Source organism: Penaeus monodon, chromosome 2 (genome assembly GCF_015228065.2).
Source record: "Penaeus monodon isolate SGIC_2016 chromosome 2, NSTDA_Pmon_1, whole genome shotgun sequence".
Lineage (NCBI taxonomy): Eukaryota > Metazoa > Arthropoda > Malacostraca > Decapoda > Penaeidae > Penaeus > Penaeus monodon.
The window spans coordinates 28,845,465-28,870,464 of record NC_051387.1 but is presented as its reverse complement, the minus strand read 5'-3'; the positions used below and the strand labels follow the sequence as shown (position 1 = coordinate 28,870,464).

The window sequence follows — 25,000 nt, the reverse complement described above, 5'->3', positions numbered from 1 at the left end:
TTTATTAAGCATCAAATCTTTTTTTTTTTTTTTTTTTTTTTAGATGCATTTTAGAAATATTACTTTGTGCTCCATAATGAATCTAAATGGAAGCTAAGAGATCTAGCTGATACAAAAGGGAAACCCATAGGCTGAATGTCAAGGAGTTGATGATGATGCTCGGTCTTTGTTTGTTTGTGCCTAGATGCCTCACGCTACCACAACGCATCTAGACACTGTGAACCCACACCAGTGTACATACATTTTAATAGCCACAGAGCAAAGAACACCTCACAATACCATAATTATAATTGTCATATTCGAAATGCTGATACAATCGTCATTATTGTTATACAAAGTGTTATGTAATGTTGCTGCAAATCATCATCATGAGTGCTATTGATATTAGCATAACAAATTTTAGTATCATTATATTAGTTGTTATTCATATGATTGCTTAGGTACGTATTATCCCTGTTACTTTTATTGTTTTTGCCATTATTAGTGTATTATCATCATTATCTATTATCACTGGCATGATTAGCATTATCACCATTAATGTTATATGTATTATTTTATTACTGCCTTTCTTACTGTTTCTGTATATTCATTTAAAATGTTTGTATATGAAACGGGAAGCAATATTTTGCCCATCTGCGATGTCACTACCTAATGAATGGGATCCTGTGACTATGCAGTCCTTACTACAGTGGCCTAGAAGTAAGCGTTTTCACATTTTTCTTTTCTCTCTCTCTCTCTCTCTCTCTCTCTCTCTCTCTCTCTCTTTCTCTCTCTCTCTCTCCTCTCTCTCTCTCTCTTCTCTCTCTCTCTCTCTCTCTCTCTCTTTCTCTCTCTCTCTCTCTCTCTCTCTCTCTTTCTTTCTTTACTTTCCTTTGTTTTGCAAGGTAAAGCTGATAAAAGCCCATCCGTACTCACAGGAGGTGACATGGACTCCGCACACCTGGGAGTCGAGAGGATATTCGCGAAACTCCATGTGGCAGGAAAGCCTCAGCGTTACTCTGAAATTATGAAATCAGCTGAACTTCCTCCTCAACAATATAAATGAATAATAAAGAGCCGCGACTAAATCTCTAAAGTTAACTACTAATGTCTATTTCGCATTTTTCCACATTCTGGCGAGATAGTAGCCGAGTTCATCCATGCCTGTCCATGTCCATGTTGATGTCAAAATCTTGCTGGCGATTTATTCTGGATAAGTATGAATTACTATTACAGGGGGTAAAATCCTTCTAACTGGACACTCAGCATCCATGGTCTATGGCTGTCTAGTGCCCTGGTCTGCTATGTGACAATGATGCCCCTCCCCAAGTTCAGTATCAAGTAAATATAAAGATCGATTTTCCGTCATTCACAATCGTTTCCAGGGAAGTTCAAGGTGTCGTTTGGTAGTAAAAGAAATATTTCCCAATATGATAGAATACAAAAAAATGTAGACGCTATCACTACTATGAACAATATTAATAATAGTGATATAACAACAATAAAAGCGATAATGATAATAACAGTTATAATAGTAATAATTATGGAAATACTAATAACAACAATAATATTATTATCATTATTACTATTATCATTGTTGTTATTATTTTTATTATTATTATTATTATTATCATTATTATTATTATTATTAATATTATTATTATTATCCTACTTGTGTTTCGTCCGTTCGAACGTTACGCCCGAAATCATATTCCATGTGACTACAGACTTCAAGTAAATTCATTTGGGTAGAAAATGGGGTGATTCTTGTCAACACAAATATTGAAAAAAGGCACACACTACATGCGCTCATAATATCACGAGTATATGAGAATCGTATTGTGACTCTTATTATCATTATCGTTATTGTTATAACTTATTATTTTTATTGATATTATTTCTATTATGGTTATTATTATTATGAATCTTCGAGGCAAGTACTCCGTACTGAACTAGTTAAACCGTCAGTTTATGCATATTTACACAACTGTCCGAGGAGAAAATTAAGAAAGAAGGCAGGAGAGTAAGAGGAAAGAAAAGGGGCGAGGGAGAAAGGAATGGAAGGGGAAGAAGAAACAGAAGGGACTGGAAGAGAAAGGGGGATGGGTATTGGGAAGGAAGAGAAAAAGGAGTGGGAGGGAAGGGGATAAGGGAGCGAAGGAGGTGGAAGAGATTAACGAGGAAGAGGAGGACGTGGGAGGGAAAGATTTAGGACTTAAAGTGGGAGGGAAGAGTGAATCTAAAAAAAGATTTAAAAGTGAGAGGGTGACAGAGCAGGAAATAGAAAGTGAAATGGAGAGCGAGATATAAAAAAAGGGAGGGGAGAGGCAAAAGGCAGAAGAAGGAGAGTGCAAGAGGGAGTGCCTCTTTTTCGTGGATCCTCCGCGGGACCGGGAGTAAGAACAATTAGTACAATACTGTTGATGGTGATGAAGAGAATGGATCATGATCATGATGAAAATGATAAAACACAATAACAACAAGACATAACAACAGCAACGATAATAGTAATGATAATGAGTAGTGGTATATACGACAGAATTAAACACATTCATGTACGTACATGAATGTGAAAGTAGGTCAGTGACCGTGACGTAATCAGTGACCTTGACGAAACCACAAACCGCAAACCGCAACCAATATCCACAACAACATAATCAATACCCGGAAATCATTAACCTACTTTCACATGTGCATTTTATGTTCGTACATGACGCATCATAAGAGAAATAATGAAACAAATGATGTACTACAGACGAGTATCCCCTCCAATGTAGGTGACAGGTGACATAGATTAATGATCACAGCGTAACCACACAACCTTATCGAGAGTGAAAGCAGGTTAATGATCACGAGGCAACCACTAGCCCATAGCTAACGATGGCTAACGCGCACACCTTATGGTTGAAAATGGTGCATCATAACAGAAAGATGACCACTGAAAGTGATTAACTAATCAATATCCGTATCCGAAATCATTACTCATAGCCAGTGATGTACAGACGAGGATCTCCTCCAATGCAGGTTGACATAGATCAATGATCACCGCGTAATCACACAACCTTGTCGAGAGTGAAAGCAGGTTTAATGATCACGAGGTAACCAAGTGAAAGCAGGCTAATGATGACTAGCACACACACCTTGCGGTTGAAAATGGTACATCATAACAGAAAGATGACCAATATCCGTAACCGAAATCATTACCCGTAGGCAGATGCTACAGATGACTCACCCGCGGCTCCTCCCATCCACACCGCAATATTCACCATGTTTAAACTTGTACCGAGATCGAGAATTGATTCTGTTACAGACGAGGGAAACCATCTCTCCTAATGACTGAAACTGTCAAAATCAATAATAAATAGGTCACACAGGTCTGCTAATGACCGATCATTTCTGCTCCTCTCTCACTGTACCAGAGATAAGAATACAGATTAAGTGTAATATGGATTATAAAACTCGTTATCAATATATGCTTTTTTTGTGGGGGTCAGGGTTATGCTAACACTATACAATGCGCTCTCCATGCACACACACACACACACCACCACACACACACACACACACACCACACGACAACACCACACACACCACACACACACACACACACATCTTATTTTTTCCCACCCTGCATATATCGATGACACAGAAATTCTTAACCCATGCCTGCAATTACACTATCATGCATGCTGTCGACATCGCTCGGGTCTTCTGTTAAGTCATGAAGGAATCAAGTCAGCGTATAGCGGAGGCGTGCGACGAGAAAACTCTCCAGTGTCTGATTACTACCGCATATGCGCAACCAAATTCTCTCAACCTGTGATGACCGTATCCAAGATCTAAACCGTGCAAATGATGAGAAGAATTGTAGATCATCTTCACCGGTGGCAGCTCTTGATTTTTGATAGGGTATGTGTCCAGGACCATTAATGTAGCGTAAGTTAGAGGCTGTCTGGAAGATAAGTCTTTTTCTCGGTCCGTATCCTCCTCTTAAATACAGTCTGTCACCAGTGGATTACTGAACTAACCCGTTTCTTCATCGCGGTGATATCTCCAGTGCGATCATTTATTATTTTGCTGTACGTGGGTTCTCCATCGAATAGCTTCGTTCTTCCGGCTGTATTGTCACCTCACTGTTCACTTCACCAAACGCTAAACAGGGCTTTAAATACCATTGACGGCAATATTTCCATGCTGCAACTATTGATATTGTTGGCAGGCGGAAACACAATACTAGCTTAATTTTTCTGTGTAAATGGTCAAATTGCGATACCACTATTTCATATGTTGGCACCTTTCATGCTTATTTAAGTATATGGTTTATTACCTTATTGATTGAAAAGTCGCTGGTTTTATTCTATTTAGAGAGCTTAATGGTTTTCAAGTAGCTACACCCAGTCAGAAGACGGGTTTCCCTCGTATTACGCCTGAACGCCTAACAACCGACTTCTTCTTGCTCAGGGGTATGATAGAAATAATCGCAAAGATTTATAATCAGTATCTTTATTTTTTTTTTTTACAAATGCATAATATAAAAAAGGTGTCAGACTAATAAGAAAATTCCATTGAATGTACTTAATTTTCGCAGAACTAAGCGACCCTCCTCTCATATTTTTATACGTGTTAAATAGCCGTTCTTACATCCCAAAGTGACTCTTCATATGAATATAGTTTGTTGAAAAGGAATCATGAATTCTTGTTGTACTTTGTTATGGACTCTCTGGCTTACACAACATACGCCCTAGAGAGGCGATAACACAATAACAGTCTTAAATTTCTGTGTCAATGTAAATGCGATAACCAATTATTTCATACCTTTGCACGTTTCATACTATAAAACTAAAGGGTTTATTTACCTTAATAGATTGGAAATGAACGTTGGTTTTTATTTCTCTTTTAGAGAGCATTAATAAGGTGTTTCAAGGTATCTACACATTCAAAACGGTTTTCCCCTTCGTATTTACGCCGTGAACACCTAATTATCTACCAACTAGCGTCACTACTTGCCATATGTATAACTAGTGTTTTGCACTCGTCAAGCTGACTTGACATGCCGTGTTCAGACGAATGATCACGCCCTCATAATCAATTCAAATAAACCAGAGCAAGGAAAGACGTGATAGAAGTCAGGCGTAGGTTAAGATCACCAAATTCAAGGTGTTGAGCACCGAAAGACAGGTAATACCTTCCTTCCCTTCCTACCAACACGTACCCCTGTCCCACCATTTTCTCCATACCCCATTACAAGACCATATAAGGTAAGAAAAAATAGCAACAAACAATACACCAGTCACAGTCTGCTAATGGAGATCATAGCGTCTGCACTGAGTTTACGGTTAGTGATCACACCTATAGCTAATGAGTGTGACACATCATATGATAGCCCGCTGTCAGTTGTCGCTGACGACCCCCCCTCACATCATCACTGCCCCTCCTCCCCGCATATGCCCTTATTTATGACTCTCAAGCTTACAAACACACAGTCGCTAAGAGGCGATACACAAATAACAGGCTTAAAGTCTCTGTGTAAATGTAAATTGGCGATAACCATAATATTTGCATACTTTGCACTTTTCCATACTATAAACTACCCCAGTTTTATTACCTACTTAATGAGAAGACCTAGTCTGATTCTATTTGAGAGAGCCTGAATAAGTGTTTTCAAAGGTATCTACTACCGAGGTCAAAGACGGGTTTTCCACCTCATATTTACGGCTGAACACTAATTATCTACCAACATAGCGTCACCCGAGCCTTAGCCTTGTCCCACGGTGTGTGTGGACGTCAGTTTATGTTTTGATGAATTAACCTCAAGGGACAATCGGTATATTTCCTAAAATCTTCCTCCGCATTTCTCGTATGTTTTACAATCTACAATGCAACTTAGATATATTTGTTTTGCCCTTAAGACCCATATTATACACTAATACAGACTGAGCGATCCTTCCATAAGAGATGCGCATAATCAATACTCCTCCGTTTTATGATGATATCAGCACAGAAGTTGTACTAGCTCTTCAGCCAATTTACTCCCCCTCCTCGAAATTGTCTATATAGTACCTGGCTACACTTATATAGGAAGAAAAGAACGATGCAACGGTACCAATATTGTTTGCGCATTCAGGGGCACCACTTATAAGTATACATCATATATTTATTTCTTAATCTATTTACAAAGAAGAGACACTGAATAAAACTTTCTCTCCGTCTTCTTCGTTGTCAGATAATATTTCTCCCTGTATGTTACCGAAGCTTAGACCGAGGGCGCTCTATATCTCCGCACGCGCCACACTCTCACTGACGCGGATGCGCGCGCAGGGGGAAGTAAAACTGCCCGCCTATTAATGGTTTACTATGTCGGTGAAGTTTCATTATCTCGTGACAGCTGAGGTTTCCCTTGAGAACTGTCTGTGGTCGTCATTATCTGATAATTGCCTGGAGCATTGTCAGAGTTTAGGAGGCATCTTAGTATAAATAAGACTTTTTGTTAAAGATGATAGCAATGCCTATAACATTTTAACACTTACCATATATTTCCCAAGTCTGAAAACTGCTCAGTCATATAATTCTTCAATAATCACCCTTGTATTGGAAAAAAGGGCATTTTGCTTTCTCATAATTATGAAAAGAAGCTTTTCCCTCCCTTATTATTAGGTATGCGATAGATTTTTTTCTCCTCACGATGCTTTTTTTACTTTCATTTAGAAAATATTGCTGCGGTTTTGCCGCTTTTTTCCCCTTTAGGTCTGTGATTTTCATCCTTTTCTCTATAACTTACCTCCTCGACTGTTGTTGCTCTGCATATACACGTACACTGCATGTAAAAACAATAATATCTATGTAGACACACAACAGCAAACGCACCTTTATTTTTTATATTTTGTGCAAAGAGTTTTTTGATAAGAAATAAAATATATATTTTGTTGGATGAACTCGTTTAAGAAAAAGAAAAAAAAAATACGCATCAGTTGGCAAATCCATTGCTTTCTGCTAGATCAATCGCATCGGCGTGTCATGTATATTTAACTCCCTCTGTTAAAAGTACTCCATGGTCCAAAATCTCTGCTTAGCTAATTGTGTGTGTCTTTGTCCATATGCGAACAATTATAAAAGGCATTACAGCATGAGGGGCAAACCAGTTATATTATTTTTACTCATTTTTTTCTATTTCATAAAGTTCTTGGTTTGGATAAAGAGTCAATTGCTAATTGGGAATATGTGTTAACATTAATAACAGCTTCTTTTTGATTCTTGAGATAGAAACTAGTTTTATCATGTCTTTAACAGTTTTCGTCATCTGCGCAAACTAGTGGCATAGGAAAAATTATAGGTGAAGGATGTTCTTCATTTGCTCCTTGTATATCAAGTTCTTCAAAATGTTCTCTAAGAGGTCCAGTAGCAAGTTTTATTCAGTGTCAACTTAAAGATTTTTCTCTCTTTGTAAAAGATTTTTAAGAAAATAGATGTATGTTTCACTTATTAAGTGGTGCTTGATGCGCAAACAATATTTTTACCGTTGCATCTTCTTTTCTTCTAATACGTGTAGCCGGTACTAGAGACAATTTCGGGAGGGGAGTAAATTGCTGTGATGAGCTATCCACTTCCTGGCTGATAGCATCATAAACGGAGGATGTATTGTTATGCGATACTCTATGGAAGGATACGCTCGTCTGTATCATAGTTATACATTGGGTCTAAGGGAAACCTAAATAATTTCCTAAGTTTCATTGTAGATTTTAAAACATCGAGGAAATGCGGTCAGAACTTTTAGAATATACCGCACTGTCCCTTGAGTGAATTATCAAACATACCTGAGTCACAGTGGGACAGGCGGTGACGCTAGTTGGTAGATCATTAGGTGTTCAGGCGAAATATGATGGGGGAAACCCGCTTGCCGGGTGTAGATACCTTGACAACACTATTCAGTCTCTCTAAATAGAATCAGACTAGCGTCTTCTCAGTCTATTAGGTAATAAACCTGTTAGTTTTATAAGTATAACGTGCAAAGTATGGAAATATTGGTTATCGCATTTACATTTACACAGTATACTTTAAGCCTGTTTATTTGTGTTCGCCTTTAGGACGTGTGTTGTGTAAGCTTGAGAGTCATAATAAAGGCAAAATTTAAATTTTGTGGGGAAAGAGGGGGAGTGATGATGGAGGTGGTCGTCAGCGACAACTGACAGCGGGCTATCATATTGTTGTGTCACACTCATTAGCTATAGTGTGAATCACCCCTGTAACACTTCATGCGGAGCTGTATTTCTCCTTAATCAGGCTTGTGACTGTGGATTTTGTTTGTTTTTGGTTCTTTTTCTTACTATATATGTGGTTTGTAATGGTGTATGATGGAATGGGGACAGGGCGTATGAGGGAAGGACAGCTCCCTGTTTTCGGGTCAACACCTTGAATTTGGTCATTACCTTGGCCCTGACTTCTATCCGTTCTTTCCTTGCGCGTTTATTTTGTTATTGGTTATGAGGGGTGATCTTCGTACCTGTAATCACGGCCATATATATATCAAGTCAGTTACAAGTTTAAACATAGTTTATACATATGGGCAAAGTAGTGACGCTATTGGTAGATAATTAGGTGTTTAGGTGGTAAATACGAGGGAAACCCGTCTTTGATCTGGTGTAGATACTTTAAACCCTAGTAATGATCTCTAAATATGAATAAAACCAGCGTCCATTTCCAATCTATTTAGGTTAAATAACGCTTTTAGTTTTATAAGTATGAAACATGAAAGGTATGAAATATTGGTTATATGCTATACATTTACACAGAACATATATAAGCCTGATTATTTGTTGTATCGCCTCTTAGGGCGTAATGTTTGTAGGTAAGCTTGAGAGTCATACTAAAGTACACAAGAATTTCATGATTCCTTTTCAATAAACTATATTTTTATTTGAAGATGTCTTGTTATGTAAACTGCTATTATAACACGTTATAATATGAGAGGAGGTCGCTGGCGTTATTAGTCGTTCTGCGAACTTAGTCATTTCTTTTGATATATCTATTAGGTCTGCACCTGTGTTATCATTATGCATTTGTAAAAAAAAACATTAAGATTATATCTTTGGCGATTATTTCATCATTACCTCTGAGCAGAAGTAGGTGGTTGTTTAGTTGTTTCAGGCGTAAATACGAGGGGAGGAAACTCCGTCATTTGACCTTAGGTGTAGATACCTTTCGGAAACCCAGTAATGCTCTCTAAATAAGAATAAAACCACGACTTTGTCAACTATTATAATTAAACCTTTTAGTTTTATAAGCAATGAAAAGGTGCAAACATATGAATAGTGGTAATCCATTTTACATTTACACAGAAAATTTAAGCTGTTATTTTGTGTTCGCCGCCCACATATCATAGTTTGCAAGCCTGGAAATAGTTGCCGTCAATGGTATTTAAATCCTGTTTAGTCCGTTTTGGTGAGTGAATAGTAAGTACAATACGCAGATAGAATAAGAAGATATTCAATGGAGAATCCCCACGTATACTGCAAATAATAAATGATCGCACCGGAGGATTCACCAGCGATGAAGAAACGGTTAAGTTCCGTAAATCCACTGTGACCGACTTACATATTAGAGTAAGGATACGACGAGACAAAGAGAATATCTTCCCGACAGCTCTACTTTATCGCTACATATATGTTCCTGCACATGCTATACAAACATCCAAGAGCTGCCACCGGTAAGATGATCTATCTCAATATATTCTCATCATTGCACGTTTCGATCTTGGGTAACGGTCTCGCACGGTGAAGGAGTTTGTATGGCATGCCGGTAGTTATCAGAGACAATAAAAAAAAAAAAAAAAAACATGAGATTTTCCCTCGTCTGCACCGCCTCCGTTATGTTCTTGACTTGATTCCTCTCATGACCTTAACCCAGACGATGAGGATTCGACGCATGCAGTGATAGTAATGCAGGCACGGGTAGAATTTTCTTGTCATCTGCATCATATTCTGGGTTGGAAAAAAAATGTGTTTGTGTGTGTGTGTGTGTGTGTGTGTGTGTGGGTGTTTGGTTGTGTGTGTGTGTGTGATGATTTGTGTGTGTCTGTGCGGAAGCGCATGTATGTGGTTTATCAATCAAAAATAAATGCATATATTTTAACGAGTTTTTTTTTTTTTTTATAATCCTTTACACTTAATTGTATTCTTATCTCTGGTACAGTGAGAGCGAGCAGAAATGATCGGTCCATTTAGCAGACGCTGTGATGACCTAATTCTGTATGATTTTGATCAGTTCAGTCATTAGAGAGACGGTTTTCCCCGTCTGTAACGAATCAATTCTCGTCTCGTACAGTTTTAAACATGGTGAATTATTGCGGTTGATGGGAGGACTGCGGTGAGTCATCGTAGCATGCCTGCCTACGGGTAATGTTTCGGTCTGGCCGGGGGCGTAATTGTCATTTTCTGTTATGATGTAACATTATTCACGCAGGTGTGTGTTTGCTATCATCATTACTACGGTCCTGGTGGTTACCTCGTGATCATTAACCTGCTTTCACTCTCCAAGGTTGTGTGATTACGCGTGATCATTGATCTTGTCCCCCTGCATTGGAGGAGATCCTCGTCTGTACATCACTGTGCGTCAGAGTAATGATATTCGGATACGGATATTGATTAGTTAATGCACTTTCAGTGGTCCATCTTTTCTGTATTTATGCCCATTTTCAACCATAGGTTGCGCGTTAGCAATCGTTAGCTAGGGGCTAGTGGTTGCCTCGTGATCATTACCTGCTTTCTACTCTGGATAAGGTTGTGTGGTTTACGCTTGGTGATCATTAATCTATGTCAACGCTGTCCACCTACATTGTAGGGGATCTCGTCTATAGTACTCATTTGTTTCATTATTGTCTCTTATGATCGTCTTGTACGTACCAAAACTGCACAGTGAGAAGTGGTTATGATTTCCGGGATTGAATTATTTTGTTTGGTGGATTTGGTTGCGGTTATGCGGTTTTGTGGTTTCGTCAAGTCCCACTGATTCGTCACGGTCACTGACCTACTATTCACTCATTTACGTAAATTAATGTGTTTTATTCACTTCGTATATACCACTACTTAAGATATCAATATTAATTTTATCACAATAATGATAGCTCATCTTATTCCATTATTGTTACATTAATATTCTCTTAAACGAATATTTGTATTATTGTATCGTTATGATTATCTCAACCATCATCATCATCATCAATTACTTAATATTGTACCATTATTGCATTATTATTATTAATCATTATCTTTAATATTTTTGCATTAATTCATTATTCATTAGTATTCATTTTATATAATCATTATTATTACTATGATCATCATTAGTCCCATGCACCATCATCATCATCTTATTCATTTTTATATCATTACTATTATATTCTATTATCTATTATTATTATCATTAACGTAGGCAGTTTACATGCTGAATGATTATAATGTAACCGCCAAGTAAAAGTTTTGTTAACAAGGCTGAGAATCGGTTACTGATGACAGCTAAAAGTGCACCACATTGTGAGGAGTGCCATTGGCGGTCGCACATTTAGTGTAAGTTCTTTGTTATTTGAATGACAGATCAGCTCGTTTCATAGTCTTTCAATATTTTTCTCGATCCTATATGCATCATTTCTATTTAGCAATATTTTAGGGTAAGACATATACATAAAAAAAATAAATCATATATTCAAAATAAATACAATAGTTTCACACACACAAAAAAATAGATTCTTAATTTTTTTGGTTTCTGTTCTTCCATTTATTTCTTTAGTGGCGGTTCAGAACCAACTTGCCACTTCCTGTTCATTTTCTAGGTAAAAATATTTCTGTTTGGGCTCCAGTATGGGAGATGGATTTTGTGCAAAAGAAGAAGGGAGTATACAGGAGAGCACCGTGTCCCATGCCAGGTGTTGGAGGAAAGACACGCCCCTTTTTCTCACTCAACCCACAACAGCTCGGGAAAATCCCTCAGGGCATTCGTATAAAAAAAAGGAGATATTACAATTTTCCCTCTAAAGAAACCTTGTAACATACTGAACATAAAAAATTATTTCATAACCTTTATACATCTCGTATAAAGTGTAAACTGAGAACGTGTATTTTATATACTTGGACCAATCCACGGACAGTACAGCATTCTCAGACGTATGTACTTGTCTCGCTGGAAAATGTATCGGAGGATTGGGTATATTTGTTTATTTCTTCTTTAATAACAAGGTTAGATGGTACTTTTATGCAAAAAATACATATATTGATTCCATTGGTAAGCATTATTTTTTCATTTAAAAAAATAAAAATTACACTTTTACATAAGGAAATTTGGTAAAATACTAGCATGTAATGGCTCGGATGCGGTTGTTAGTATTTATAAGCCTCTATCAGAATCTGAATGCTCCTTCCGACAGAGGTGACATGCCCGGAAGACAGCAAATCGTGCCCTGCTACCGTCGTATTTCTGTCTGCGAGTGGGAAAAAATAAATAATTGCGAGGAAAGCGAGAAGCAAAACTTGAATAAATGATGGAATTATAAATTCTGACAAATTTGTGGCAAATGTTTGTACCATGATGATTGTGTATTGCAGTCATACGAGTAATTATCTATTTTATACTACTAATGAAAGACATATTACTGTTTTATCAAATTTTATGTTTTCTTCGCAAGGAACCTCCAAGCTTGATATGGCTATAAGCATCACCAATTCTAAGTCAGTCAATGTCAATATATATTTATATTGTGTGAAGTTATGTTATAGCTCCAATTATGATTATAATCACCATTTTTTACATCCTCGCGGTAAATACAGCATCGCGCTTAGTCGAGGGGAGAGGGGAGGAGGAACAGATTGGGGAGAAGGGGGGAGGCCTCGCCAACAAGATAGGGCATGTTTGATAGGGAGAACAGACCGTGAGCTAGCGGAACGAGGGGGTGTGAAGAACGATGTGCTACGAAGATCAACAACCGAGGCGAGCATTTCTAAAACTTTCTAGCTATCTAGAACATGGGGGTTTACCTTGGTCAAAATGATGAAGGGGTGCGATTTCCAGGGTAGAAATTCATTAACTATGCAGTTCTTCACGAAAGGAGACGAGAAAAGTACTTCCATGGTGTCGCTCTATTGTTCGCCTCTTCCTCACTTCGCACGTCCATTAATGGTTTTACTATGTCGGTGAAGTCATCTCGTGACAAGCTGAGGTATTCCCTGATACCTGTCTGTGGTCGTCCGTTATCTGGATATTGCCTGGAGCATTGTCAGAGTTTAGGAAGGCATCTTTAGATAAATAAGACTTTTTGTTAAAGATGATAGCAAGTTTAAAAACATTTTAAACACTTACCATATTTTTTCCCAAGTCTGAAAAAATGCTCAGTTCATATAAATTTACTTCAATAATCACCCTTGTATTGAAAAAAGGGCATTTTGCTTCTCTAATTTATGAAAAGAAGCTTTTCCCCCCCTTTTTATGAGGTAATGCGAATTTTTTTTTCTCCTAAACGAATGCTTTTTACTTGTCATTTAGAAAATATTGCTTCGGTTGCGGTTTTTTCCCCTTTAGGGCTGTGATTTTCATCCCCTTTTCCCTCTATAACTTACCTCCTCGACTGTATGTTGCTCGTCATATACACTTTACTGCCATGTAAAACAAGAATATCTAATGTAGACACACAACAAGAAAGCACCTTTTTTTTTATTTTGCAAAGAACTTTTTGTTTAAGAAATATAATATATAGTTTTTGATAACTCGGTTTAAGAAAGAAAAAAAAAAACGCATCAGTTGGAAAATCACATGCTGTCTGCTAAGTTTCTATCGCATCGCGGGTGTCATTTTATATTTACTCCCTCTGGTAAAAGTACCCATGGTCAAAAATCTCTGCTTTAGGCTAATTTGTGTGTGTCTTTGTCCAATATGCGAACAATTATAAAAGCATTATATCATGAGGGGCAAACAAGTTATATTATTTTACCTCAATTTTTTTTCATATTTCATAAAAGTTCTTGGTTTTGATAAAGAGTCAATTGCTAAATGGGGAAAATGTGTTAACAATTAATCAAAAGCTTCTTTTTTGATTCTTGAAGATAGAAATAGTTTACATGGGTCTTTAACAGTTTTCGTCACTGCAGCAACTAGTGGCATAGTGAAAAATTATAGGTGAAGGATGTTTTCTTCATTTGGCATGCTTGTATATCAAGTTCTTCGGGAAAATGTGGAAGAGGTCAAGTAGCAATTTTTATTCAGTGTCGACTTAAAGATATTTTTTCTCTTTTGTAAAGATTTAAAAAAAATATATGTATGTATTACTTAATAAGTGGTGCCTGAATGCGCAAACAATATTTGTTACCGTTGCATCGTTCTTTTTCTTCCTATATACGTGTAGCCAGGTACTATAGACAATTTCGAGGAGGGGGAGTAAATTGCTGAAGAGCTAGTCCACTTTCTGTGCTGATATCATCATAAAACGGAGGATGTATTGTTATGCGATCTCTTATGGAAGGATACGCTCGTCGTATATAGTTTATACATATGGGTTTTAAAGGGGAAAACTAAATATATTTCCTAAGTTGCATTGTAGATTGTATAACATCGAGAAATGCGGCAGGAACATTTTAGAAAATATACCGCATTGTCCCTTGAGGTTAATTAGCAAAACATATCTGAGTCAACACGTGGGACAGGCGGTGACGCTAGTTGGTAGATAATTAAAGGGGTTCAGGCGTAAATATGAGGGGAAACCCGTCTTTGACCTGGTGTAGATACCTTGAAAAAACATATTCAGGCCTCCTAAATAGAATCAGACTAGCGTCTTTTCAGTCTATTAGGTAATAAACCTGTTAGTTTTATAAGTATGAAACGTGCAAAGTATGAAATATTGGTTATCGCATTTACATTTACACAGAGACTTTAAGCCTGTTATTTGTGTTATCGCCTCTTAGGACGTGTGTTTGTGTAAGCTTGAGAGTCATAATAAAGGCATATGGGGGAGGAGGGGGAGTGATGATGGAGGTGGGGCTATCATATTGATTGTGTCACGCTCATTAGCTATAGGTGTGATCACTCACCTGTAACACTTCAGTGCAGAGCTGTATTATCTCCTTAAGCAGGGCTTGTGATGGGATTTGTTTGTTTCTTCTTTTCTTACTATTATTGGTTTGTAATGGGGTATGGAGGAATGTGGGACAGGGGCGGTAGGAAGGGAAGGAAGGATCACCTGTTTTCGGGTCAACACCTTGAATTTGGTCATTACCTGGCCTGACTTCTATCCGTCTTTCCCTTGCGCGGTTATTTGTTATTGGTTATGAGGGGTGATCATTCGTCTGTAGCACGGCCATTGTTTAAGTCAGTACAAGTTCAAAAAAATAGTTATACATATGGGCAAGTAGTGACGCTAGTGGTAATAATTAGGTGGGTTTTTGCGTAAATACGAAGGGGAAACCTGTCTTTGACCTGGTGTAGATACCTTGAAAAACCCCATTAATGATCTCTAAATAGAATAAAAACCAAACGTCATTTCAATCTATTAGGTAAATAACCTTTTAGTTTATAAGTATGAAATGTGCAAAGGTATGAAATATTGGTTATCGCATTACATTTACACAGAAATTTAAGCCTGTTATTTGTGTTATCGATCTTAGGGCGTATGTTTGTGTAAGCTTGAGAGTCATAATAAAAATACAACAAGAATTTCATGATCCTTTTCAATAAACTATATTTTTATTTTGAAGATGTCTTTGGGATGTAAGAACGGCTAGTATAACACGTTAAAATATGAGAGGGGGTCGCAGGGCTTATTAGTCGTTCTGCGAAATTAAGTCATTTCTTTTGAATTATTCTTATTAGGTCTGCACCTTTGTTATATTATGCATTTGTAAAAAAAAAATTAAAGATACTGATTATAATCTTTGCGATTATTTCATCATTACCTCTGAGCAAGAAGAGGTGGTTGTTTAGGTGTTCAGGCGTAAATACGAGGGGGAAACCCGTCTTTGACCTGGTGTAGATACCTTGGAAACCCTATTAATGCTCTCTAAATAGAAATAAACCAGCGACTTTTTAAAACTATTTGGTAATTAACCTTTTGGTTTTATAAGCATGAAAGGTGCAAACATATGAAAAAAGTGGTAATCGCATTTTACATTTACACAGAAAATTTTAAACCTGTTATTTTTGTTCCGCCGCCCAAAAATATCAATAGTTGCCCCGCATGGAAATATTGCCGTCAATGGTATTTAAAGCCCTGTTTAGTCGTTTGGTGAGTGAACAGTAAGTGACAATACGCCAGGAAGAAAAGAAGATATTCAATGGAGAAACCCACGTATACTGCAAATAATAAATGATCGCTACCCTGAGATATCACCGCGATGAAGAAACGGGTTAAGTTCCGTAATCCACTGGTGACAGACTGTCATTTAAGAGGAGGATACGACCGAGACAAAAGAATTATCTTCCAGACAGCTCTAACTTATCGCTACATAGATGGTCCTGACACATGCCCTATCAAACATCCCAAAAGCTGCCACCGGTGAAGATGATCTATCCAATATTTCTCATCATTGCACGGTTTCGATCTTGGTAACGGGTCATCGCACGGTGAGAGGAGTTTTTTGGGATGCGGTAGTAATCAGACAAGGAGAGTTTTCCCTCGTCTGCCCCCGCCTCCGTTTTAAAGCTGACTGATTCCTTCATTGACTTAACAGAAGACGATGAGGATTCGACAGCATGCAGTGATAGTAATGCAGGCAGGGTTAGTATTTTTCCTTGTCATCTGCATCATATGCAGGGTGGGAAAAAAAATGTGTGTGTGTGTGTGTGGTTTTTTTGTGTGTGTGTGTGTGTGTGTGTGTGTGGGGTGTGTGTGGTGCGTGAGACGCATTGTATAGTGTTTATACAATCAAAAATAAAAGCTATATTGTATAACGAGTTTTTTTATAATCCTTTACACTTAATTGTATTCTTATCTCTGGTACAGTGAGAGAGGAGCAGAAATTATCGGTCATTAGCAGACCTGTGTGACCTATTTATTATTGATTTTGACAGTTTCAGTCATTAGGAGAGACGGTTTCCCTCGTCTGCAGCAGGATTAATTATCGATCTCGGTACAAGTTTAAACATGGTGAATATTGCGGTGTGGATGGGAGGAGCCGCGGGTGAGTCATCTGTAGCATCTGCCTACGGGTAATGATTTTGGTTACGGATATTGGTCATCTTTCTGTTATGATGTACCATTTTCAACCGCAAGGTGTGTGTGCTAGTCATCATTAGCTACGGTCTGGTGGTTACCTCATGATCATTAACCTGCTTTCACTCTTGACAAGGTTGTGTGATTACGCGGTGATCATTGATCTATGTCAACCTGCATTGGAGGAGATCCTCGTTCTGTACATCAATGGCTTGAGTAATGATTTCGGATAGGATATTGATTAGTTAATCACTTTCAGTGGTCATCTTTCTGTTATGATGCACCATTTTCAACCATAAAGTGTGCGCGTTAGCCATCGTTAGCTATGGGCTAGTGGTTGCCTCGTGATCATTAACCTGCTTTCACTCTCGATAAGGTTGTGTGGTTACGCTGTGATCATTAATCTATGTCACCTGTCACCTACATTGGAGGGGATACTCGTCTGTAGTACATCATTTGTTTCATTATTTCTCTTATGATGCGTCATGTACGAACATAAAATGCACATGTGAAAGTAGGTTAATGATTTCCGGGTATTGATTATGTTGTTGTGGACATTGGTTGCGGTTTGCGGTTTGTGGTTTCGTCAAGGTCACTGATTACGTCACGGTCACTGACCTACTTTCACATTCATGTACGTACATGAATGTGTTTAATTCAGTCGTATATACCACTACTTAATGATATCAATATTATTATTATCAACAATAATGATAAGCATCATCATTATCATTATTATTGTTAGCATTAATATTATTATTACAGAATTGTAATTATTGTTATCGTTATGATTATCATCACCATCATCATCATCATCATTACTAATATTGTAAGCATTATTGCATTATTATTATTATCATTATCTTTAATATTTTCATTATTCATTATCATTATTATTCATTTATATATCATTATTATTACTATGATCATCATTATCATCACCATCATCATCATCATTATTCATTTTTATATCATTATTATTATATCTATTATTATTATTATCATTATCATCATAATCATCATTATTATCATTATCAATATTATTATTACAATTATTTCCATTTTTATTATCATTATTATACTTGTTGATATTACCATCATTATCATTATCGATATCATTAAAAATATTTCCATTATTATTAATATCATTATAATTATTATCATCATCATCATCATCATCGTTATTTTGAGAACTTATTAGTATCATCATTAAGGTTATAATTAATATCTTTAAAAGTATTATCATTATTATTATTAGTAGTAGTAGTAGTATTGTCATTATTCTTTTTGTTATTGTTATCATTATCACTATCATTTTAATGATAATCATCATCATCATCATCAATAATATTAATATTATCATTATTTTATTTTCATTCTCATCATTATTGTTTTATTACTATTCTTACGATTAGTGTCGCTATTATTATCATTATTATTATCACTATTATTGTTATCACTGATTTTGTTTTTATTGTTATTATTATTGTTGTTGTTGTTACTATTATTATTATAATTATTATTGTTGTTATTATTATTATTATCATCATTATTGCCATTATTGTAAACATCTTTATCATTTTATCATTATTACTATTATTATTATCATCATTATTATTATTATTATTATCCTTATTATTAACATTATCATCATTATCATTATTATTACTATCATTACTACTGTTATTACTATTTTTATAACCGTTCATACTATATACTAACTGTCGTTATTATTACATTTACAATAATAATACTATTGATTATAAGAATAAAACAAATAACAATAATACTGATAATTTCTCATTTACTGTCAGTTTCTCAAAAGTGTGCCAGTAATGAGTTGTTTAAGAGAAGCTAATAACAGAACTATAAATAAATACAGACCTCATGCTGTACAGAACGTCGCCAGTCTTGTATATTCTATACAGAACGTTAGGCATGGACACCGTATGGATCTCGCCGTCCTTCAAGTTGCTGAAGTACGTATCAGGTTTCCACAACTTTGCCAGCGTCTGCCAGTAAGTAAATTGTGATACTAAAATGAAGCAAGTTATTCTAGCATGCACAAAAGGAAGACACACACACGTGTGTGTGTGTGGGGGGGGGGGGGGTGTTTTGTAGTGGGCTGCCGCTCTTATAGCTGATACTGACGGAGGCACTGATGAATGCGCTGATGGAGGCGCTGAAGGAGGAGGATGAAGACGTCCTGGACATTTTAAGATTTCGAGGCCCATGATGACCGAGATAACGACGTCCCGATGTCACACTCGAGGCCTGCGAAGGATGACGTCAGGAGGTCGCCCTCGTAGATACGGTGATTTCAAGATGGCGCCCAAGATGGCGACGGACAAGGCAGAGGGAAAACCTTTTTCTTCCTCCTTTTTTTCTTTCTTTTAGTGTTCATATTATTTTATATGTATGTGGTGTAACGCCTGGTTTATCCCTTAACAAGTGAAATACTGAAACAAGTGAAGTAACCCAAGAGGGTCTTACTCAGATGTACACCACATGGTGGACAAACCTAACCATTATCAGACGGATCCCCCAAGTTTTAACTTAGTAAATTCTAGAACCCAAGATACAGGCAGTATTAAATAAGTCAATAAATAATGAAGAGAAAACAATCTTTCAGTTTTCCTCTTGATATCAATTAATCCCAAGTATTGGAGACCTGACACTCCTCAAAGGTCAGTGGTGGCAGTTTACCATTTAATTGTGGAATGTTAAACATTAGAAAAAAAATAAGTAGAGCCAAGGCCGCTCAGAAACGCCACAGTGGTGGTCTGGGGGGGACCCCCTTCCACAAAAACTTTTTCACCCTTTTTAATACATAAAAATAAATTAAAAATTTATTGGTAATTATCAAAAAAAAAAATTAAATTTTACCATTTAAAAATTTTGTTATTGTTATGGATATAAAATTAAATTTTAGTGCTTAATTTAGGAAAAAAATTTTAAATAACAAGATTTTTATCCCTTATTGAAATAAAAGTCATGGAAATATCTTGAAGGCATGAAACATATCTTAAAATCAGTAATTTAAATTAAATTCATGAAAGATATTTTAAGTCAAAAACAATATCGTGCTATATTAGTTTAAGTATTTTACTCAGATTCAGATGTTATATATTTTTTAATGTTGCGGGTTATGTAGGGAGTGCTCTTTAAAAAGGTATTTTAAGCATAATTTTTGTGCGAACTTGAGGTGAAAATTTTTTTATATAAATCCTTGCGAAATCAGTGATGTGATTTGTTATATACTGAGGGTTTTAGTAAATTTTTTGGGCGATTACCGTTAGGGTTACATACCAAAGAGGCGGTAGAGCAGAAAAACAAAATTAAATTTAATTAATTTAATCAATTATAAAAATTAAAATATAAAAAGTCCCTAGTAGCAGTTTCGTTCCGTAGGTTAAAAAAAGTCAAAACTAATTGTTAAATTTTAAAAAATAAAGCAAAAAATTAAATAATTAAGTCCGTTAGGGGGAAAATTTGCCATTAGTGACTAAAAAATTGCTCAAATAAGTATACATCTAAAAACTAAAAACTAAAAAAAAATAAATAAAAAAACATAAAATAAACTTATGTCCGCAGTAAAAATTTGGTGCCCACTAGTTGGTTAATTATATCGTTTCTATCAATAAAATGAGGGATGATCCTTTCCCACCTGTAAAATTAAATAAAAAAAGGGTTAAATGGAAAAATAAAGACATACGGGGAAATGCGGATTACAAAAAAAGCCTACTTATACTGAGAGAGGCCCCAGCGACAGAAGTAGAAAATTTTATAATAATGTAATAAAAATGCCCAATTTGCACTTGAAAGTAAACAGATTTACCAAAAAAATACAATAGATGAAGTACAAAAAGAAAATCAGGGGTAAATAGTCAGAAAAATAAGTAAAAAATTTGAAAGGTTGACACGGACTGGTTTTATAAGGTACGGAAAAAAAGGGCTTTACATTTAAAAAAATACAAAAAGGTGATTTTTGGGAACCAACCAGATCAAGGGGGCAAAGAAAGGGTCTCACGTCCGCCGCCAGGGGGCCCAGGGAGCGCCCCCTCAGAGACTTATTTCAAACTAGACCCCCCAGAGATTTCAAAAATTTGTAAGATTTTTTACGAAAAATTTTGGAGAGGAAGGAGATGGACAGATTAGAAAGGGCTTTGATTTTCCGTTTTTTTTTCAAAACAGAATTGACAAACACCTTCAAGACTCAGACAGTCGCCTGACGCAGGAAATTTTTCCCATTATAGAGGCCCAGATGCCGCGATCTGAGTGCGAAAAGGTTTTAATAAATGTTGTAGTTAAATGCCTAGATAGCACGGTAGCAGTACACATTTGTAAGATCAAAATTCAAGAAAGGGATAGAAAAAGGGAAACATTCCTGAAATTTTTCCAAATCTCCTCACTAATGTTACTTTGACAGATTTAGAAACCAAAAAAAGATCCACAGGGGGAATTAGAGAATTAAAATGTGAGTTGCGGGTTCTTTTTTGAAAAGGCAAGCCCTAGACCCAACAAAAAAACCTCGGGTGGCTTTGGCGGGAAAGGCGTTCGAAATTTTTTTTCCCCCGCCTTTTGCCGAGGATTTCTGTTTCCCAATTTTTAGACATGGGGAGCTTTTAAGCCCAGAGATTGGAGTACATGAGACAACACCCGAGGTAATTAGTTTATGAGGAACAAAATAATAAAAAAGGGGGTTTTTAATGCCCTGCCTCATAGGACACCGAACCCCACAGTACTGAGTAAAATAGCCAGGTAAAATAAACATACACAACACACGGGGATCTGATGCAACTCAGGGGGCCCCCAGCCTTCTACGTCCCCCTTCAGAGAATTCAGTCATAAAAGGAAGTTACTTTCTCACGTTTTGCAAGAAGCAGGTCGCATAGTACATTTTATCGACTCAAGCTCCAGGACCCCCTCCAGAAAGCTACAAAAGTGACTGTTTGTGGAAAGTACTTTTAGCAAAGAAAGCTTACCATTCCCAAATTTAAAATTGGGAAAACAGCTGGTCTTATAAATTACCCATAAACGACCCCTGGAACCCCAGAAAAAAAATAAAAAAAGCACAAAAACATCGGGAAACCCCTATCGGAAGGGCCACCTGCCGCGGTGGGGGGCATGAGGTCCCCAAAGATCTGGTGAGTGGCCCGAGGGTACCCTACTGGAGGGGTCACCCGTGAGGGTAAGACAAAAGGGTTTTTGGTGCACCAGGGGGTATGAAGGGGATGGTGCACCCACCCCGTTCATTCCATCTTGGGCAGGGGGAACTCTCCCACGTGTGTTTGCCCTGTGTGGTCCTATTAGGAGAAAATGGAGTTAGGGGATGCGCAGCTTTGCCCGCACTAGGACACAACTCTTTGGTCCCTATTCTGGTTAGAGGGGGGTTTTATCAAGGCCCCACAAGTCAAATGGGTGGCAATATGACTAGGGGGCAAAAAGGCACTGTTCAGTATAGTGATAAGTCCGTGATTTCCATCAGTATTTTAATAGGGGGCTCCAAAATTTCCCCATTTTCCCTGTTGGGATTTTTTTAGCCCCAATATGGTTCCCCGTTTGGGCTCCGGGGGTGGGGGGGGGAGGAAAAGAATTCTAAATTTACAAAGATTAAGCTCCTCCCCTGACGACCCACGCAATCCCCGACCATTTCTCTGGAACATGAATTGTTCTCTGGAAAACCCTTTTCCCGCTTCCAAAAGGGGAAAAATGGAATCATAATGGTTCCCAGGCTCCCAAACCAGGTAAGAAGGGGAAAAAATCCTCCTCAAACCCCTAAGGAATCTTACCTGATATATATGAAAGTATTTATATGTTAAATACCTATTTGTGAGAAAACCCTTGAGGTGTACCAATCATGGTCTTGATATTTTTGAAATACATCAGAAAATAGTTTTAGGTATATCAACGTGATCCCCACACACCCCCCAGTGAGATGATAGCCCGTGTTGAGGTTTGTCACCAGACGGAGTGACCCTCGGTGTGCGATATTGGGCATCCCTGGGGCTCAAAATTTCGTTTCCCCACAAAAACCTTTTGTTTTAAAAGGAAAAAGGACAACCAAGAGTATGTGAAAGGGGGGTACAACAAGCTCAGGAAGATGACAAAGTCCAGGTCCAAAATGCGTTTCCACTGCAAAAAACATAAAATTTTTCAAAACAAAAGTAAAAAAGGTCCAAAAAATTTTAAAAGAAATATTGGTAAAAAAGGAGCAAGGAGAAAGTTGTTTTTTCCAAGCAAAGGCGGGCCCTGGGTTTTCCGCCCGGGAACCTTTTTTTGGTTGTACCCATCCCCCTTTCCCCCAACCCTTGCTTCCAACTTTATAAACAAAACCCTGCCACTTTCCCTTTAACCCATCCCAAATTGTGACCACTGCCCCTGGTGGTTGTTCACCAGAAACGGAGAGGAGTGAGGGGTTTTTGAGGAGACTCCCCCTCCCAAAATGGGCTTTGGGGCCATCAGGGAAGGGTCCAAGGCCTAATGGTGACGCTCCCTGCCACCACACCCAGGGGCCACATCCACAGAATGCCCTGAAAATAAAGGCTCAGGTATACCCTTTTTCCCCGGCAAAGGAAACCTGGCCTGTTTAAAAACCAAATTTTAAAGAGGGTCTTTGGAGCCGTTGGGAGGGCTCCAGGGCCTCAAAAGGGGCATCAGTGCCACCCCACTTCACAAGGCCTCCACCCCTAGGGGGAATGCCCCTGAAGCAAAGGCTCATTTTGTAATTTGGGCCAAAACAAAGAAAACCCCGAGCCTTCAAAGGAAAATTGTGGAAACTAGTTTTACGGGTAAAAAGCCCTTCAAAAAAGAAAATCTCAAAGGGTCCTGGAAAGGGACAAAACCCAAAGGTGTGGGGCAAACCTTGACCACAGGGTGCCAAACCCTTAGAAAAGTTTAAAAAATGGATATTTTAACCAATGAACGTGGGAATTCATGCAAAATGGGAGAATGCAACATCTGATAGCTCTGTAACCCAGTTGTGTATGATTACAAGAGATATGACCAGGGAAATTTTCCGTTTCCCCGAGAGGTTCCTAAATTAAGCCCCCTTTTGGGCCTTTGAAATGGCCCATGGAGGAGTAGCTAATGGTTACGTCATGATATTCCCTTCCGGCCATCCACCGAGACAACACTGCGGTGAAAAGGGTGTGGAAAGGCAAAAAACCTTATCATCTCCTTCCTACTAATCTCAAACTAGATGATTGGAAGATCTACTTGAGCTGTTTTCCCCCCATCCCCTTTACTTTGGGAATTTTTAATGGTCGGAAACCCTTGGGGGGCACTTTGTGCAACCCCCGAGGAAGGCCTTGGAGTCCTTTTTCTTAAGAGTGAGCATTTTACTGAACAGTGAACTCCCACAATTTTCCCAAACAAATGGGGGCATTCTCCAAATAAAGGCCCGTCATTGGCTCCCTGATTCACAGATGAAACTTATTGGCAGGTTATGAAGACTTACATGGAATCGACCCCCCCCGGGGGGGGATGTTTCCTTTTCGAATTTTCTAGACTCAATCTTTTGGTTCCTTCATTTCTTTGCATGGCTGGCTGGGACTTGATTGACAACGAACAGAAAACTATGGGTAGAATCTACAGGGAAAACCCAAAAAAACCCCTATAGCTGAAAAATATAGAAAAAATATTGCCCCAAAGATTTTTTTACAAATAGTATATACTTTCCTTGCAACACAGGGACTTATTTTTGGGTGTTCATGTGAAGATTAACTTTTAAGACCAAGCACTAGAGTTTATTTTAGCAGAGTAATTTAAAAATATGATTTTTATATTAAGAGTTCTACAAGCTTTTCGATTACTCAGTTAATTGGGGGTCTGCTCGTCCTA

The 25,000-nt window shown here is 37.6% G+C and overlaps 1 protein-coding gene across 1 annotated transcript in view; it reads right to left on the bottom strand.

The window, feature by feature from the left end:
- The window catches only part of LOC119578574 (gamma-aminobutyric acid receptor alpha-like), a 60,791-nt gene that overhangs the window by 4,579 nt on the left and 31,212 nt on the right, over positions 1-25,000 (bottom strand). The window contains exons 4-5 of the mRNA XM_037926144.1: positions 19,043-19,170; positions 916-998 (exon numbers count right to left, since the gene is read on the bottom strand). Coding sequence (XP_037782072.1) covers positions 916-998; positions 19,043-19,170 — 211 coding nt within the window. The remainder of the gene's footprint in view (positions 1-915; positions 999-19,042; positions 19,171-25,000) is intronic.